The sequence below is a fragment of the Melospiza georgiana genome, chromosome 2 (genome assembly GCF_028018845.1).
Source record: "Melospiza georgiana isolate bMelGeo1 chromosome 2, bMelGeo1.pri, whole genome shotgun sequence".
Classification (NCBI taxonomy): domain Eukaryota; kingdom Metazoa; phylum Chordata; class Aves; order Passeriformes; family Passerellidae; genus Melospiza; species Melospiza georgiana.
This window is the reverse complement of record NC_080431.1, coordinates 56467662-56487858: the sequence shown is the minus strand read 5'-3', so window position 1 is coordinate 56487858 and position 20197 is coordinate 56467662. Positions and strand designations below refer to the sequence as shown.

The 20197-nt window shown below is 43.2% G+C and overlaps 1 protein-coding gene across 1 annotated transcript; it reads right to left on the bottom strand.

Annotated features, from left to right (window-relative positions):
* Nucleotides 1–17750: 17750 nt before the first annotated feature.
* GPKOW (G-patch domain and KOW motifs) lies at nucleotides 17751–18484 on the bottom strand. Its single transcript, XM_058045509.1, is given in 5 exon segments — nucleotides 17751–17953; nucleotides 17956–18135; nucleotides 18138–18290; nucleotides 18293–18350; nucleotides 18353–18484. Coding segments are annotated over 5 exon segments (726 nt in total).
* Nucleotides 18485–20197: the final 1713 nt, after the last annotated feature.

Genomic DNA, 20197 nt, shown 5'->3' with positions numbered 1-20197 from the left:
TTACTTAGCAGTCTGTCTTGTTTTTAAAAGAACTAGAAGGATTTTCTATGGATTAGAAATACTTGCACAAGAAAAAAAGTAACGTACTGCAGTGTTAACTAGATAAGAGAGGAACCTAAGGTGATTGCTAAAACCATGCAGAAATCTAATTTCAGGTAATCAGTGCCTGCTTTTACATGTGAACAGTAATCACTGGAGTATTCAACTAATGGAAATAGAAATACCCTCTATTTTAATTTCTCCAATTTTGCAGCCTTTTTTTTTTTTGGGTAAGTATCCAGGTTGTTAACTGGATGTGGTTACAGGAGATCACATAGGCCTCTCCCTGCACAGAATCATAGAATGGTTTGGACTGGAAAAGACCTTCAAGGTCATCTGGTTCCAGCCCCTCTGCCATGGGCAGGGAACTTTGCACTATATCAGGTGGCTCAGATATCCAACCCCACCTTGAACACTTCCAGAGATGGAGCATCCACAACTTGATTGGCAAACCTGTGAAAGTGCCCCATTATTCATGATTGATTTGTGATGCTCAACAGCCTTTTTGTGTGTGTGTGTGTTCTCACAGTCAGAAATGTATTACCTATATTTGGCCAGAACAGAAAAAGCCTGAGTGAGGTTTGTGCTATGCAAGTTCAGGTCAGTGAGGCTGAGCACCTCAATAAAAGCTGAAGGGGAGGGTACAAAAGTATGTTTGCGGGTCTGTTCATTGCTGGGAGTTCACTGCCTCTGTGGGTAAGTTTTCTGCCTTACAGAGGTTATTAACCTTTTAGAAGCATCAGTAGTCACTTATCTCAGTTAGCACTTACTTTCCTAACAATTTGTATCCCGAGAAGCTTTCTCAAGCAATCCATCAGCCACAAGTGTGTTTGCAGTCACTCAGATTGCGTGTACCCAACGTAAGAGGGCACCAAACCCCTGCTAATGCTTGGGGCACTCCGTGTGAGGACAGACCTAACTCCTGGCGCTTCCTGAACGCTTTCAGTAAGTCAACAAAGATAATGAAGTGCTCCAGACTTCCTTTCTCTTTTCAAAATAGACTGCTTGAAGCATAAGCTGATCATAGAATCATAGTAATTTTGCCCTGTTATTACTGGATTTATGTCCATCTTTTATTTCCTTGGTTTTCCTAGGGAAAAAAAATCAGTAATTCAGTGTCCAGAGACAACTGGATATTGTGAATTGATTCTTGTAGTGCTTCTATCCTTGGTTTCAATTGAATTAATAGTGATAGGTTGCTTTGGAAACATAGCTGTTTATAACAGTATAACTGTAGCAGAATAATTATACCAAGAGAGTGATGCCAGTATGTTTCTGTACAGAGGTGACCCTGAGTAAGATTAGAGCTAAATTTACTTAATCTCATTCACCAATTTTACTGTACCCCTCCTTCCTCAGCCTTTGTTTTAAAAAATCTTGCTCTGGTTTTGTATTACTATTTTATCCCACTCCTTTGGGAAAATGCATCCACAAAAATTGTATTTTCCAGTAGCTGCCATAAAAAGGATAGAACACAGGCTTTTCTTCAGGTAAATGATTTAATATTGTTGAATCATTCAGTCTTTCAGTGTTCATAAATCATTAAATTCATGTTGCTTATATGAAATTTTAAAAGTAGGAGCATATGAATTGATGCGCACAGGATGATTTGTTACTGTATTAAAGCCAAAGTAACACTGATACAAATGAGATATTGAACAGACATTCTTTATCATAGTATCACATGTTTCAAGTCTTAGGAAACCACATGTAATTGTATAACTGGATCTGCAAAACAGGTGAAAAATACTGCCCATTTACCACAGGAATAAGCCTGATAATTCAGTCTCAGCTGTGGAGGAATCTCTTACAAACAGATAAAGACTTCAGAAATCTCTTTAATCTCTTGAAGAGTCTGTACAGTTAAATTTTTCCTACCAGTCAATAAATATTAGGAAGGGCATGCTTTATATTTAATCTGGGTTAATTTGTTTTCAACACGCTGTCTTCTGTTTCCAGGTAGTTTAGAGATGTAATATGGCTTTTTTTTTTTTCTTATCACCCATGGAATCATTTATAGATGAGTACTGAGTCATCTCTTCCTCTACTCCTTATCTAAACCATATAGTTTGGAAAACTTGACTTGCAATGGATAACTGATAAGACTATAATTTCAAAACATTTTTGTACCACTTTTTAATAAAAACAAACAAATGCTTTTAGTGGTGAAGGTACTTCATTAATAGGACATAGAGTCACAAAGTCAGTTATTTTGTCTTACTGAAAGTCAAAAGTTTCAGCAAAGGGATCAGAGTTGCCCTCATTTCAATCTGATCACCTTTGATGTTCCTCCCAAGGGTCATGCTCTGGGTGCCTGTGCCATGTGTCCATCATCCCATAGACAAAAAGCACTATACTCTCTGCATCAGGTACTAAAATATAAAAAAATAATTTTTTTGAGGGAACACATCTCCCACAGTCTAACACAAACACAAGGTAGCACAAGCTAATTTTTGTTGAAAGATTGGAGCCCTTGAAAAATGTTGGCATTCAAATGAAGGTGCTCTTTCAATGTTTTAATGATTTCCAGCCAAGACACAATGCTGATGGTTGTGCTGGTTTATCTCATGTGCAGTGGTGTAGCTGGAAGAAGCAGGCAGAAGATGACTCTTGGCTCCCAAATGAGGCCTCTCACTGCAATGTTCATGCAGTGGGTGACTGGTCTGCAAGCAAATACCCATAATTGTCTCTACAGGAATGCTGTAAAAGAGAAAGGAATCATACTAGGCATGTGCTTCAAAATGTGTATAAATCTTACAGTGGAAAAATGTCTTTAATCAATTAAGGAGGAGACCTGGATGTCAGGGGGAAGGAGAGGGGAGGGGTCTCCCTAGCAGAGTCCACACTAGCTCTGTAATAAGGCTTGCCCCATCTTGCTTAATGCCCAGTCTAATTTCAGAGCTTTTAGTAATGAAAACTAGAAAATTGTTATAAGAGCAGGAGATTTAATTATAAATAAGAATTGCCATGATTAGCCTCAAAGCTGTTGCCTTAACAAGGGTTTGTGATGGATGATGCTACCAGATAAAACAGAAAGAAAGTCTGAACCATATTTAAGAAAATTAGCTAAAGGAGTTAAAAATATTTGGGATGACTTTAGAGGTGGTACCTTGCAATTGATTTGAAAATGCTTGCCAGTGTTCTAACAGGGACGCATGGTGCAGCAGACAGCTCCTGATTTTCATTTTGCCCAATTTTCTTGTCACAGATGTCCTTCTTTCTCATAGAGTCAGGAGGAAATACAGGCCACAAAAAATATTTACCAAACATTTTTTATGAATTAAACTATTACTATTAATAGATTCAATTTACTATTTTCTTTACTGTTAAGTCTAATGGTCTGACCCATGAAGACCTACCTCCAGAGCTCACCCAGCTGCAAAGGGCTGCCACAGACAGCTCCCACCATGTACTTACCTTCTCTTTGTCCTGCTGCTTTCCAGTCACAATTCCTCCATCCTCACACAGATGTCGGCAGTGCACAAGTCTTCTTCCCTGCACAACTCCCCAGCAATGCACAGAACAGAAGGACGGATTGCGCACCAGGAAGCCCTGGAGGGGCTTATGTTTAAAAAGTCTATTTCTTTTTAAATCAAGCATTGCAAAGAAAGGCACAGATTACCTAAAAAGGGAGATTTGCTGACACTCTAGAAGAGTCCACCTCTAAAGCAGAGCTGGCCACCAGGAGTCCACCAAAAGGTTGCCAGGTACTGTGAAACCCATGCAGCTCTGCAGAGCAGCCATGTAAGGTCTGGTGTGTCCCAGCTGCTTCTCCCTGTGCCCTTCCTGTCTTGCATGGAACCAGAGGGCCCTTCAGTCACCATGGCTGCTCTCTGAGCAGCACCTTCCTTCTCCAACACAGCAAGCAATCACGCTCCCTATGTAAAACCTATAATGATCTGCAGACACAACTTTTGCAAGGAGAAATATTATCTCTCGTTAGCCCATTTGTGGCAGTTGAAAAGCCTTTGGGTATGCAAGGCCTTATGCAACTTCTTTTTTTTTTTTTCAACTTTCTCACTAGGTATATTAAAGGACACCACCTTCCCCAGCAAATTTCAACTTGCTCAAGATGCTGTAACAAATTTCAGATTGTACAGATTGCATACTGTATGTATCCTTAACACAAACACACACACACACTCAGGTATACAGATAATATATCAGGAGAGTTGTGCAGCAGGTGCAGTATGTATAATCTAACATTCATACAGATGTATGCTATTTTAATTTAATTTTTATTGATCTAGTCTGGGTCCAAGGCATGCTGGGAGAGGAGAGTGGTAGCAAATGCTTCTATAATGAAACTTCCTAAGCCACCCAACATCAGCAGTGGTTCCCTGCTGTGCTTGCTCTGAACAGAGACAGTCCTTGCCCTTGAGGTCTTCCCCAAGGAAATGGGCTGGTGTTAAAGAAAAGCAATATATAATTCAGTAAGACAATCTGAAACTTCCATCCTTTCAAAAAGAGGTCTTGTTTGGTGTGAGGGATCCATTAGACCAGCTCAGGTGTCCCAAGGAATTCTATTGTGCCAATCTAACTCACTGCAGTAATTATGGTGTATGAGTTTGAATGGATTTTATTAAACCTTAGTTCTCACTCTTTTGCTTGAGAGAAATTTTAGCTAGGATAAGAAAGGAATAATAGCTGCTTGACCCAAAATCTTTATCAGAGAAGAAACATTTGCAGTTTGATCTAAAAATCTCAAACCCTGTGTAATTTCAGAAGAAAAAGAAACAGCACTTGGCACTACACAATACATGAGATAAAAGCCCACACATTGCCAAGAGGGCATGACATAAGAACTCTGCAGAAAATGAAGCAGTGGGAAAATTAATAGAGAGGAAATTATGAGCACCTTCTAAAAAGTTTTATTATAAACATACCTCTTAGCCCATGGAAGAATTTCTTTTTCACTGCAATGTGGTTAGAGGTGAATCCAAGTAAACAGAACATTCAAAACTTAAGTGGAACACAGTGGCATTTCACTCAAGTACAAATCAATGACACAGGCTGGAAATGTATCCTTTTTGTTTGGCAAAGATTTATGCAAGCCTAGTCAAATTGATGTGGTTCCTGGTGCACACATTTAAAGAGCTAGCACCAGGATAGAGCTATCCCTAGGATAGCAGTCTCGAATCTGAAGTGTAAATTAGACTCCAAATCAGGAGTGGCAATTGGTAACATTTCAATAAACACCAGCAGGCTGAGTGACTGATAATCCCACTGCCCATCCCTCGCTAGCCCGTGCCTCCTCACTGAGGGTGAGTGACAAAACCAGGTACATCCTCTGAAGTGAAATAATTAAATGAGCTGAATCCTCCACGGCAGGGTGTTCAAATTGCAAATACTGCTGCTTTTTGAAATTCAGTAGAGAATTTATTAGCCTTTTATACAGATAATCAGATGCAGTGGGGGAGGGATGAACGGTAAAATTGAAGCAATACTGGCAACCCAGAAACTGTGGGACAAATGGGATTGGGTTGCTTCATTCCCGTTCTGGGATAAGACTATTTTAGCTGCTGCAGTTAGCTTAATTGCCTGGCCTTAGTTTTTTTTAAGTGGGTGAAAGTAAACCTGAAGCCTTGTGTTGGTCCCTTATGTTTTGCTTTCTTGCTTGCTCTGTAAAGAAAGGGAATGAAACAAAAGGGGAAGCTGACCACTCCTCCTCCAGGCTGGAGAGGTCTCCAGGTGCCCATCAAGGGGTGCTCTGCAGCAATGCCCTCCCCTACAGACCCCCCTGAGGAGATAGAAGGGAAGAGAGAACAGAACCAGCCCTGGACACTTCTCCCATTTTCTCTGCAGATGTTTTACTCGGAGCCCAGTGTCAGACCCCAACCTCTGGTGTCCTGTTCCTCTTCTTCAACAAGGCTCTTGAGGAAACTCCCAGGACTGCAGTGGGCTTATCAAAATATGAGCTGAATGATCAATAAAGCAAGTAATGTCACCCAGCCAAAACCTTCCAACATTCACCTTTATTAGACATTGGTTTTGTTTACTTTTGACCTCTGAAGTTAAACTATTCAGGCTGAAGTCACCCATGCAATAGATTTCTTTATCTTTGGCTTAAATCAGTGACTTCTAAGAAAGTATATTGTTTTCCACTTATTCAGAAGAATTTTAAAGCAGGCAGAAGCTCTAATACCTTCCTACTAAATATGGCTTTAAATTAAGCAAAGGTCATGTCCTCTGCACGAGATATTTCCACTTGTTATTCCTGTGGAAAATATGTGGATGAATGACTGTGCAGTGGGCCTGGAGATGTCAGAGGAAAGGGAAGCTGGAGGAGACCACCCAGGAGAGAACACTGAATAAGACAGGAGCCCCTGGGGAGAAAATAAATTGGTAATCATGTCATTAAAGATTGTAGCCATGATGCATGTGGGGAAAGGGCAGATTTAAAGTTGCACAGATGGCATTATCTCTGACACTTGCTAGGTTTTTGCCTGCTTGAGTTAGTAGATTTAACAAGGTATTAAATGTGCATATGTACATGTACAGTATTGTTTTCTGACAACGTGCCTTTGACTGGGTAAACCTGTTTGCAATTGACAATACCTTGACACACAATGCCAGTGATCCCTAAGACATATCTGAGGAGAATGGAAAATTACAGTGTGAAGTGGGCTTTCAGTGTTACTGAGAAAGAAAATAATCTGTGTCACCAGAGGTGGGCTGCTGCTTTGGATCTCACTCTCTCATCACAGTTTTCCTTACAGCTGTGTCCGATGGTGTTTACAGTGCATGTGTCTAAGTGGAGGGGAGAAAACTGTTTGCCAGAAGCCTCAAGAATGCACAACAAAACATTCTTCTTGGTTTTGTCGGTTACTTGTTTTTCTTACTTCTGTAATCAGCTCTTTTACTCCTTCTTAGCTTTAAATTTTATTTAGCTGACCTTGCCTGTACACAGATCCACAAATAGAACAAGCAAGTCTCCCCTCTCAAAGTGTAAGATTCAAAAATTAGTTTGTAATGGAAGATGCTTTCAATCTTTTTAAAAGAAATACTAATTTGAGTTACAACAAGGACTATTAAACAATTTCCTCTACTGAGCTACAATAGATGTTTTCATCTCTACACCTCTTCTCATTGCTCACTATAATTCTTACTGCTTATATATCTTGATGGGTTTTAATATGCTTAAAATGCTTCTCCAGAGTATTTTCCTAGATTATCAGGAGCAGAGTTGTTATATGGTTGGTCCTTTCATGTTCTGAGCATCATATTACTTTATCAATTAAGATTTTCTGAATAGTCCAATCTTGCTAAAATTTGCAAATCAAATAACTTTTAATTTAAAAGAGAATGATTTGATGGTAGTGTCTACTGAGTTTTAGCTAAAGTAAATCAAAACACACTCAGCTGAAATTGTCTTGAAAGCAGAAAGGCAGTTCCACTGTGAATCTGTGGGGGTGGAGGTGATGAATTACACTGTGAAAGAAAATGAAAACCAGATGGCACTTGCCAAACACCAACACAGGGCAGTTATGCATAGTGGAGGCACAGCCACATAGCACTTGCTCAAACCTGTTACCTAGATCCTCACCAGGCTGCTGAGCACAGTGAAGCCCGAGGTGCCTGGTGACATCGGGGTTTTGTGAGACAAAGACAAAGCAGCAGCTCGGGCTGAACGAGCCCAGGCTGCAGATAAGATGAGGGACAGGCACTTTGCCAGGACCTCCCCAGCACTGGTGACTTTGCCCAGAACTTCTGCACTGTTTGGAACCCCGACCAGTGCCTGCAGGGCAGGGAGCTGCTGGCTGCTCTGATAACGGGGAATGAGGGGGGATTTGAAGGCTGAGCCTGAACAGAGAGTTTTTTCCCTTACACAACAGCTCAGGCATCAGTTTGGTGGCCACAAATAGTTTTAAACTTACAACTTCAGTTGCATTATGAATCTTAGCTTGGTGTAGGTGGAACTCAGATTTTATATAGGAGGAGATAAAACTTGTAGGAAAAGGTTAAAACACTGACTGCACTGCAACCAGGAATAAAATTGTCACTGACAGCTACAGCAAAAACAGGATTTTCCCCTATGCAAATAGATCACATATTTTGTTGTTGCTAATATGACCCCACTCACTAGGACCAGAGCGAACAGAAGATACTAGCTGGTGATGAGGGATTGACATCAGAATTGGGATGGTTCTGCTCCTCCAAAGCATCCACAGTTTACTGACTGGGGAGTGCAGCTGTAAGTGAACAGAAGTTTTTTCTCAGTGAGTTACTGCTTATTAAATGTTGTTGTTTGAATTTCTTTGCAACTTTAAAGTAGATTTTCCAATCAGCAGATGAGTCATTCCCCTAATCCGCTTTATTTTGCCAACAGACAAGTAAGAAAACTCAGCTGATATACACCTTGGCATATTGCCATTTTATGATTCAGTCTACTATCATAATTGTTTGTTGTTCTGCTTTGTTTCAGTGAAAATGATGGATTATAATAATTATTTTGCATATTTGTACTTCTTTTTTAGTCCTTAGATCTAGAAAGGGGTTTGGACCAATTTTCCTGCAAGAGAATCACAACAGAGGCATGCCATTTTTATTTAGAGATACCTAGGCTAATTTCTATTATCAACATCTCTTATTAGCAACATTAAAGAGGAAAATCAATCCCCAAGAAAATCCTTATGGGCACTTTCCCATCAGTAAAAGGTTATGGCACTGCAGAGTTAAAGCCTCATCATCTCTGCATGACTGTTGTTGCTGGGTTTGTTCCAGTTAAAGTATCTTGTGAAATGGTCACATGAGTGCTTTATGATTGAATTCAGCAATTTATAGAAGATTCCCTTTGGCTAGAATTTTCCAGCCAGCAGCTGAGATGCAGTAACTGACAGCATGCCTGGAGCAAAGAAAGGAACAAATTTTAACTGGAGATCCTAACAGCTTGTGTAGGGACACATTTTTAGGGGTTCTGCCATGCTGTGGCACCATGCATGGAGCTCAAGGTGAAAATGTTTTGATCCATTAAAGCTGCAAAACTGACCCCTCCTTCAGCTCGGGTGAATGTTGCACGTCACAATATAGAAAGCTTCTCTGGGACGGTTTCCGGAGAAGATTTCTCATCCACCACATTGTGAAGGCAAGAATCCAATAGATCTGTTAGCTGTTTTTCTTGCAATTCTACCTGCAAGCTGACCTGAGACGTGCAGCCTCTGGCCATAGCCCTGATTTACACATGCTTAATGCTCTCCATGGGGAAAAAAAATTTCTCTTTTCCCTGAACAGTTGGAGGAGGGTCTGAACTCCTGTATCTCAGGTTGAAAGGCTGGATGGCAAACACTATGTCCACTCTATTAAAAATAACAAAAAAGAGGGTTTGGTCCCTAACCCTGAATGACATGGACTGTCTCACATCCACACAGCCCAGGACATGTTCCTCTTGTAGCACTTCCACCCCATCCTCTCTCTGGATGTCCTCTGGCACCCTTGTTGGTGTCCCTTCAGCAACAGAACTATGATTTAGAGGGCTGGGGAACCTCACCTTGTTTTCTTTTTATGAAATAATATAGTGTTTGCTCTGCAACTCTGAACTTCAAGAAGCTGTAAGTGGATGTTTTATTCACATCAGTGTGGCATGAGGACATACCTCAATGATGGAGGGCCAGGCCCACTCATGGTGCCTTCTGACAAGAGTTGCTGAGAAAAGACTCTCCCCAGAAGCACTTCTGGGCTGTCTCTTGGAAAACATTCATTGGAGTGGCCTGGTCAGCCCTTGAGCAAACTAAAAATTCAGCAGAGAAGAGTTGGGGACCAGTTCTCAGCCCCACCCCCTGCCTCACATTTGTTTAGCTGTACTAACAAACCAGGAGTCAGCACCTTATTCCACCAAAACAGTATTACCAAATCACCAGAAAAGGAATTACCTGAGTCAAATTCAACATTGCACACACTCTTCTCCCTGCCAGGGAGCAAGCATTCCCATCAAATAGTTTAATCCAGATTAGAAATATATATATATATATATATATATATATATATATATATATATACACAAATCTGACAGAGAAGGAATCTTAAATGTCTCAAGTCAAACTGCCTCCTGGGAAAGTCAGCGCATGCCCGACTTCCACTCAAGGTCCCATCAAGAATTATGGTTTCATCTTATGCAAAACACCCAAAGTTTTTTGGCAGAATATTTGAAAATTAATACTGCAGCACAATCATAAGAATTCCTCTCTTTTTAATGGGATTTTCTGCCTGGTTAATAAACAAATTGTCTTTTAAATGAAAGCTGCCTCTGAGTTTGTTCTCCTGCTGGATTCCAGCCCAGCTGACTAAGAAGGAAACTCCAGAGAAGTTCTGTTCTCTCTGACAATGATCATGCCATGAAGTGATATGTAATGGTTATTCATTTATTTATTTGCTTACTGACTTGCCATAGTTAATCTCTGTTGCATTGCTGCCTGCTGTCTCTCCCATTGTTTTAAAAGGAATGTTGCACCTTGGGTTGTTTTTTTTGCTCACAGTACTTTAGCCACCTAAATCTCTTGGTGGTGGTGTGTCCTGTCTTCTAGCCCTGGGGATTTTCTGTCATAATCATCCTTTATCTATCTTAGGGTTAACTCTGCAGTTCTTTTTCCCTAGAGATGGGAGAATGGATAGACAAATTGAGCCAACAATGAATGAAAGCAGCAGGGCTGCACACCCTAGCAGGGTAAAATGCTTGACTTAACCAGCACTGCTTTAGACAAACAGAGTTTCTTCCCAGTTAGCTTACTGGTCACAATCTCTACAATTGCTATGCTCTGTAGTCATAGGCTTCTCAGACAAAGAGTTATACATTTTAATTTATCTGTGAGGCAACCAGCACAGCATCAGTGCTTCTGAATGTAGACAATAATTCATTCTGGCACTGTGCTGTGCTGTGTTAATATGAAAATGCAGGGCTGATTTTGTTTATTTGTTTTGTGTAAGGAGATTGATGCTAAATTTACACCTGCAAATCCAAAAGGATCATTGCAGTTTAAGATAATTGCATAGCTTAGCATAGTTGTAAAAGTGCAGTTGATTCTGGCACTGGGAGCCTGCCTTTGATGTGTCTCAGGTTCACCTCCTGGAATGGAGTGCCAGTTCGTCCCACAATCCATCATTTATTTATTTAAATCTAAAATAATCAAGATTGGTTCCCAAGGCCCTATGGAACTGCCATAATAAATTATGCAAAAATACTGTCAAGTTAAGCCTCAGCAGTTCAGCAGTTCAGCTATCTACCTCCACTGTCAGCTGGAATGCATGTCTCTGCCTCCTCTGAAAACCCTCTTACATAAACGCCTTTTGCAATGTGCCTGGAAAGTCAGCAAATTTGGAATCTTTAAAAGAAGCAGAGGAAAACTTTCCACAACCATCAAATATAACACTTTGCAAGTGCTGTGCTTTTCCCAGTTACTGGGAACTTCTGAGGAAAGGCCATTTCTTGGTTTTGCAGACCCAGTCCACAGGTGACTTTACTGTGCACACAAAACTGAGTGTGTCAGAGGACAAGACACTCTTAATCCAAACAGAGACTGTAAGGAAAACTGCAAGGGATGACCACAGATACATTTCTGCTTTCCCAGGAAAACACCACAAACTCCAAAGAGACTCTGAAGCACTGATCACAGCTCCTGAGATACCAGTATCTTATCTCTGCATTGGGTCTGTGTGGCAAGGTTTTGTTGGGGGTGCTACTCAGATGGTGGCTGTGAGAAGCTGCCAGGCACTTCCCCATGCCCCACAGAGCCAATGCCAGCTGGCTCCAAGACAGACCCACTGCTGGCCAAGGCCAAGGCCATCAGATAGTGCCTCTGGAATAACAGAGTTAAGAAAGGAAAATAAAACCACAGCAACTTCAGCTGGAGAGAGAAGTGAGGATATGGGAGAGAAACAGCCCTGTAGACACCAGGGTCAGTGGAGAAGGAGGGGCAGGAGGTGCTCCAGGTGCCAGAGCTGGGATTCCTCTGAGAGCTGTGAATAAGACCGTGGTGAGGTAGCTCTGGCCCTACAGCCCACAGAGGTCCACAGTGGAGCAGCCATCCCCCTGCTGCCCATAGAGATGTGTGATGAACTGTCTGTAACCCCCATTCCCTGTCTTCCTGGGGGAAAAAGGCAGAGTTCAGGAGGGAAATTAAACCCAGGAAGAAGGGAGGGGTGGGGAGAAGTTGTCATAAGACTTGGTTCTATTTCTCACTATCCCACACAGATTTAATTGGCAATAAACTGAACTAATTTCCCCAAGTTGAGCCTTTTTAGCCTGTGATAGTTCTTGGTATTGGTAACATAATCGTCTTTATCTCAACCTGTTTTTTTGTATTTTCTCTCCCCGGCCCAGCTCAGTAGGAGAGTGACTGAGCAGTTTTAGTGGGCACCTGGCACCCAGCCAGGGTTAAGCCACCACATACTCCCAAGTATTCTGTCTGGATTTCAGTTGTTGAGCTGCATGAGGCATGTTTGCCAGCATCTAACCCTGAGAGAGCCATCACGTGGATCACGTTGTCAGTGTTTGTGCCCAAGAGGGAAGGCTGTGTGTGTCTCATGAGACACATATTATGAAAACTGGCTCAGAGGAATGCTAGCAAAGGAAGAAGAAAATGATAAATAAAGTAGGCTTAAAATAGTGAAAATATTTAAACTATTATTTTTACTGTAGAAGCTCTATACTCTCACTTTTTTTCCCTAAAGCCCATGTCCCTGGTATCTCCGGAATAACTTCCCAGTATATCCTATTTCTTCCTACTCTTGTCAGAACTGTGGCAAAAAGGTCAACTGTCACAAAATACCATTAAATTCCTTTAGCCTCCAAAATGCTTGGCTGCATCTAGTCTGCCTGTTGGCATTGCTCTTTGTTATGTAGTAACTCCTGTGCTCGTGAATTGTCTGGAAAAATGCTTGTGGGCCCATTTCAAAATCACACCAAGAGCTTTTTGTAAAAATGCAACACAGTTTTGGCAATCTCAGTTGCATGAAGCACCTTCTGCAATCAACAGAGATAAACAGACTGTGTCCAGCCAAGGATGCTGCCCATCCAAAAAAAGCTCTTGACTCAGGGGACTTGAGATTTGCAGCTGCATCTCAGCCTGTTGTCCATGTGCATTTTTGGTCTCCACAATGTCTGTGACTTGGGATGGATTCTATGAAAAGTCCAGGTTAACTATGGGCCTGCTACTAGGTAGAAATAAAGCACCTTTCTGAAATCTGGTTCCTAAACACAAACAAGGGAACTGTAATGGAAGCTTGAGTGAATGGAGACTTTAGCTAGATCACTAAGTCCCATTTCTCCAGATCTCATCTCTTTAGAGATGAGATCTCTTAGACCTTACAATAACAAATAGAGCCATGTGCAAACACTTTCAATTATAGAGTGAAGTACAAACACTTTCAATTATAAAGGAGTTACACTCTCTTTGAAAATCATCCTTAGCCAAGGCCACATCCCAAATGGGCTCTGTTTTTCAGTGCTTCAGTACAGAAGCAGCCTCATGGGAATGCTAAACACACTGGGACCAGTAGTAAATATTGTGTGATATTGGAAGGTCACTTACCCTCAGTGTTTTCTGAATGAAAGACTACTTAGAATGGGGAAAAGTAAAAGGCTTTAAAAAAAAAAGACATCCTATTAACTGAGGCTGTATATTGAGTTTTTCTAACATGGCATTGCTGAAGTCTCCAAAGCAACTCAGCTTTCAAAACTTGCAAGACCACTAAAAGATCAGGGAGCACAATCCAGGAACTGAAGTGGAAGAGTTGTATTTAGTTTTGATGCAATTACCAGGATGCATATTTAAATCATACATGTACATGCTGTATGCTACCCCAAAGTTGTGTTTAAACTTCTTTTCTTATTGAAAGGCAATGACTGGCCTGCCTTTTGCACAGGTGAATGCAATTTAGATATGTTCATAGGTAAAGCAGACACAGCAGCTGGAGCATTAATTAAACGTTTGCCTAACTACATAAACAGACAGTGATATATCTTCATAGCATCTGGCAGTTTAACCATTCACTAGTCATCCTATAATTAGCATGCTGATGAATTTAATAGAATACTGTTCTAATGTACTGCCAGATGGTCCTTCTGACTTACAAGGGGAATGACAATCTCTGTCATGTTTACTTCAAGGGTAGCAGAACAGCCAAAAAGATCCTTCATAGACTAAACACTGGTGATATAAGAGGTTACATTTGCTGCCCTCAGAAAGCTTTAAGTGTTGCTATATGAAGGAAGCACCACAGCTCAAGAACTTCACATGAAGAGTATGCTTGACTTCCCTTGTTTATTTCTGCTATTTGATAAGGACATTAGCTTGCTTGTTGTGTTTGCAGATGAACTTTGTGTAAGAGAAATAAGCACCAAGCCCAAGGTGCTGTGGAACAGGAGGAGGTGGATGATATTGACTAGCGCTTAGAGAGGTCTGCTCTTCAGCAAGGCCTGTGAGATGATCCCTGGCCACCTCAGTGGAGCTTTAAGTTAGTCCAAACATTACACAAGTGAGTCTTTGCTGTAGCTCCATTCATTAGAAAATTACATTTACAAAGCAACTAGTGAAATGGCAAGGATAATAAAATGAGGAATATCCATAGAAGAGAAACTAAAAGACAGAGATGGTGACATACTTGGTGTCAATAAGTAAAGACAATTATTATGTAGCCAGCAGAGAATTTCAATAACCTTCAGTATCATTCTGGAGTTTATAACAGACTTCAGTGGAATTAGTAGTCAAACTACAGCAATCTTATTATCAAAGAATGTCTTTTAGCTAAGAACCTCTGGGAGAAGATATCGTGCATGACAGATAAATCTCAGTGGTTCTTTCATTCTGAAGCTGGATGCAGCCTGCTAGGCCAAAGTCTCCTTCATGACAACTATTGATTATGTCCCAGCTGAGCTCCAGCTAACATTCTGAACATTAAAACTTGCTGACTGGTTTTTACTCAGCCTTTCTGTACAATCCTCTTCTCTTAAATAACAAATTATACTGCCAAAATATCAGTGAAGAGACTCTGTATAGACTTCTACCTCATCAGCATAAACAACATGCTCCACACTAATATCCTAAATTCCCTGCTACAGAGAACAATTGCTTTTAACTTCAGGATCTTTCAAACCATTTCTAGAATGACAAAGATCTCAAACTACTTTTATGGGCTCCTGCAGTGATTCTGACCTAAAGGGCATTGCACAGTGAGGATTGGTGATCCACTTAGCAGTGACTCTGCGAAGGCACAAAGCCATGCTGTGCTGTGCACCAACAGCATCACCTTCAGGCCTGTGCCATGCTTGCACTTCTGCCTTGGTACAGGGCAGATTTGGTCGGGTGATGATAACAGTGGAGCAGCTCCCACTCCAAACCAGTGATTACACACCTGCCTGGCCTTGCCTTTATCTCACAGCAACCAAAAAGTTCTTATGTGAACGTCCTCTCTGTTTGACAGTAGAAATGATGAATGGAGTTGTTTTCTTGTAAGAAAATCCTACAAAAGCTTGAATGACCAGAACAAACCAATCCTTGCATCTGATGGGATCTGTAGGGCATGCTGCTACTCTCCAGTGCCACACAACACGGAGTTCCAGCATCTAAAGGGAGATGTAAGTTTAACTCTACACTTTTCCTTCTTTATGCTGTTAGCTTGTTAAAGTCTTATATTTAAATGATGCTTTACAGAATCCAGGTGCCTTTCTTTCTGGGATCATAACCCCGGTGTGCAAACCCCTTGTCGCAGCCGGCAGGTTCCAGTCAGGAACGCCTCTCTGGAGAAAGGATCCTGAGGGAAAGGGGACCCTGGGAGGGTGCGTGCGTGACTGCCCAGGCCGCAAGGCGCGTCGCCCCGCTGGCTCCCGTGGCGGCCAGGGAGAGCAAGAAGGGGCCGTCTGGACGCGTTCCCTGGCCGAATACTGGGTGTCCCATGAGGGATGGGGCAGGGGAAGGGAAAGCCGGGGGACGCTTGCCCTGCATTTGCCCGGGTGTGAAGCGGGGCCTTCCCGCGCAGCCGGCGGGCAGCAAGCGGGGCGGCCCGGCCCGGCCCGGCCCGGGCACCGCGGCGGCTCCGGGGGCCAAGAGGAGGCGGAGGGGTCCGGCCCTGGTGACGGCCGGGGCGAGGGCTGCCCGCACCCTCCCCTCCAGGAAGATGCTCCCGGGCCACCACTGCCTCTGCCACCGGCTGGGTCGGTTCGGAGCGACCCCCGCCCGCTCGGCGTACGAGGAGAGGGGCGGCGAGGGGACTGGCGCTCACAGGCTCCGCTCCTGATACCCCGGGGATGGGGCAGGATACGCGACGGGTTATTGCAGTGCCAGGGTTGTTGCTGTGCCAGGGTTATTGCGGCGCCAGGGTTATTGCTGAGCTAGGCGGCGGGGCAAGGGGGAGCCCCCGTGCGTGGAACTCCACCGCGCTACCCCAAGAATGAGCCGACAAATACGAACGTGTTGGGTGGGGCTGGCACGGCCGTATGCAAGGATGTCATGCTGGACGCTCTGCATACATCCAGGCGGACGATGCCCGTTGCTCTGCCCCAACGCTGTGGCCCCGACACAGAAGGTCACCAAATTGTTCAGGGCATGATTTGTCCCCAGTAAAGCCGCGGCAGCTGTTACCAATCACTTCTTTGTTTTCCATATGCCTTAGGATAATTTCGAGGAGAATCTGCTCCATGATCTTGCCTGGCACAGACGTGAAACTGACTGGTCTGTAGTTCTCTGGGTTTTTGGCTTTCCCGTTTTTAAAAATGGGGGTTATATTTCCCTTTTCCCCGTCATTGGTGTCTTGGTTTCAGACAATTTAAAGGAGAACACTCTGGAATGAGTTGTCTCCCTTTATAGGAGAATATATATGAATATATCTGAATTGCATTCACCTTTGGGAAAGCTGGTCAAGTTGTTGTCATCTTCAAGCTAGTTTGTGATAACTTCCAAGATCCCAGGGCAATTTGCATTTCCTATTTGAGCTCGTTGCATAATGAGGGCAATCCACATACTCCAGGTAGCACTGGTGGTGTGACATACTGCAGGGACCTTTCCTTTAAACATCCAGCCCAGCACTGGTAGTCAGGGTGCCAGAAGAAGCTGTGCTTCAGTGCCAATCACTTCTGAGGCAGCTCAAGCCCCTTCGTAGGCTGCAAGAATCTCTTCTGCAGTTGGAGTACAGCTGGCTCAGATCCTCTGTATCTGACTCCACAACCCAAGAGGTCATCCTCGAGTGTCTCCAGGTACCTTCTGCCAGAGGCTCCAGGCTGTGGTGTACAGCATTTAATTCATATCCTGTCCTGCCTGGCCCAAAGGCTGTGTGAGTAATTTCTTGTTTGATCTCTTCAAAGGCTTGCTGTTGTTCAGGGCCACACTTTAAACAGTTTTTCCTCTGTGTCACAAGGCAGAGAGGGCTTACAATCTGGTTGTATTCTGAGATGTGCATCCTCCAAAAACCCACAGCGCCTAGGAAAACCTGTGTTTTTTTTCTTTATGGTCAGTGAGGACATGGCAGCTATCTCTGCAGATTCCTGTAGAGTTCCTGTGGGCACTCTGCAGGAATCTTTTGACAGCCATCTTGACACTACACTCCTAGGAGCTGGATTTCCTGGGCAGGTCCCTTGACCTTATTTTGTTTAATGACAAAAACAGCTTTCCAGGGAATCTGAATTATTTTTTCCTGTTTCTCAGAAACATCTTCTGCTGTGTTGCCCTATACAATGAGGTCATTGATAGTGTTCCAGAGCTTCACCCTTTTCAGTGCAGTCTGGATCAGTCTATAGAAAGTGGTGGGACTGTGCTTCCACCTCTGATGCAGTCAATTCCAATTGTACTGCATGTCCCTCCAGATGACAGCAAACTGTCAAGAGTGGGGTCCCATTTTGCTGCCTCGCATGCCAGTTCATACTGAAGTTCCAGCGTGTCTGTCACAGCAGCACTCCAGCACATACCCTGCAGCATGGCCAGCCCGAACTGCCCATGGGCATGGCCTCGTAGTCCTGGGGGGTCGGCAGCAGCCCTGTGGCAACATCTTTGTCGGGCAGCTGGAGGGGGATAACAATGAGGGATCCAGAGCCCCTCTCAGGCTTCTCCTGGCTGTGCCCTGCCTTCTACAGGAGCTCCTGCACCGCCTGAGCCTCCACCCAGGGGAGATCCAGGCAGCCCCAGCCTGGTGGGGTCCATGCTGGGGGTGTCACAGCAGCGGGGGTGGAATGTGTGTGGGCACAGGGCGCTCCGGGTTCCTCAAGTGGGGATGGGGCAGCAGGGGGATCACCAGCTACTTTGGGCGCAGCAGGGCTGGCCGGGCACTGGCAGCTCCCGGTCTTCTGCTGCTGTCAAGAAGTCACTGTCGGTCTCGGTGTCGCTGTCATGCCGGGCACTACGCAGGGTCCCACGGGCAGCGGCCACCGCTGCTCCGCCCTGTGGCTAAGCACAAACGACACTGGCCCCGGCCCCAAGGTTCCCCTGGTCCCCTTGGCTGCCCCCGCACCCCTGCCTGCCATCATCTTCCTCTGCAGAGCCCTGTGCAATAAATATGCTGATACAAAAAAATGCGTTTTTAACATACAAAGGCAGTGTATTGTTGGAATCCATAAAGTTAGAGGGTTTTTAGGAAATGGTTAAAAAAGTATAGGCCTCAGACTGAAGTTTTGTTAGCATTGCAAATACAGCAGAAAAGTTTCCCAAGCAGTAGAGCATACATGACAAATAACAATAGGCCTCTGTAGAATTGGCTTATGGATGGCAACAAGGTTATTTAATGTATATCTTTAGAAGGTTAGCATGAATAGAGCTCTGTTCTTTGTCTCTCATGAACCAGTCTTTGTTTTAACTACCATTACGTGTGTTTTATAAGATGGGATAGAATGCTTGTCAATATGTGTTGTTCTATGTATGATTGGCTGAAATCTAGACTGAGATGGTTTTATGTCATTCTGTAATACTCCACCTTCCCTGACATTCCCTGTGGATCAGCGAGCTGTTAACATCCTGTCTCCATTGTCTTAACAATGACCTGAGACTAATGTGCTGAAAATAAAAAAAGCTCTTCACTGGTCTGGTTTGTCCAGTGTTGTCCATATCTGGACGTAGTCACAGTGGCCCATGGTTTCCTCAGTAATGCGTGGGTTCCTGACACAATTGGACATATATTTTCCCATATATTCCTGACCCTTGCAGCAACCCTCAGATATTTCTCTTTCTCAGATGGGTTCTAAGTTTATTCAAGGGGAAAATTCCAATTTGGGGCAGAGTATTTCTTCAGGGCGTGGACTACATCATTCCACGTGCCACACCACGCAGGATTTTCCACCACAGGGGCAAGTCTCCCTGGAAATCCCATCCGTGATTCTAAACATGCTGTAGGCCATATAGAGGAGAGTTAACAGAATAAACAACAACAATGTGGCATCTTTAACATCCAGAGGGAAGTGAACTTTCTCTAAAGGTGACTGTCAGACCTGAAGGGGGAAAGGGAGGTAAAAGGCTGGGGAAAATAATTTCCTACTGGTTTCCCAACAGGGTAGGTTTGATTAAATAGTAAACCCTCAAAAGTAGCAGCTGAGACCAGGACAGGCAAACAGCAATAATACACAACAAACAGCAATAATCCCAAATAATTCTAATTGCCTCTGATATTATCTTTATATAAGCTATTATCATACATTAAATCAACACAACAATTGTGGTTTGTGTCCTTGATCCAAAAAAAGATCCACATCTTGGGCAAAATGACCCATGTACATGGAGAGGTATACATGCCTAGGTGCCGCAGCCCCATGATTAAACCAGGCAGCATGGTGACCAGTGAGTTCTGAACCCAACACAAAATGTTCAGGGCAAAATTGTTATTTTTTCCAATTTGTCTTTCATGTCCCTGAAAGTTGGGAGGCAAATTGTCTTGGTTTGAGACAATTTAGGGAGAAAAACTCTGGAATGGGTTGCTTCCACTGATGCCTTAGAATTTTAGCTTGCACATTGTCATGTATTTGTAAAACTGTTATTCTTTAGTGTATAGCCCTAAACTCCATATACTATGATAGCTCATGTCTTCACATTTTGGTCAGACAAAACAATTCCTCTCTAGGCCTAGGAATCAAGGACACCTTACTGTCTCAGGCCCCAAGAAGTATAAACAAAAGTGAGTTGGGGTGGAGCAAACTGGGGGTAAAATGTCTTCATTACCTGAAGCTATAATTGTAAGATTAAACCAAATATGC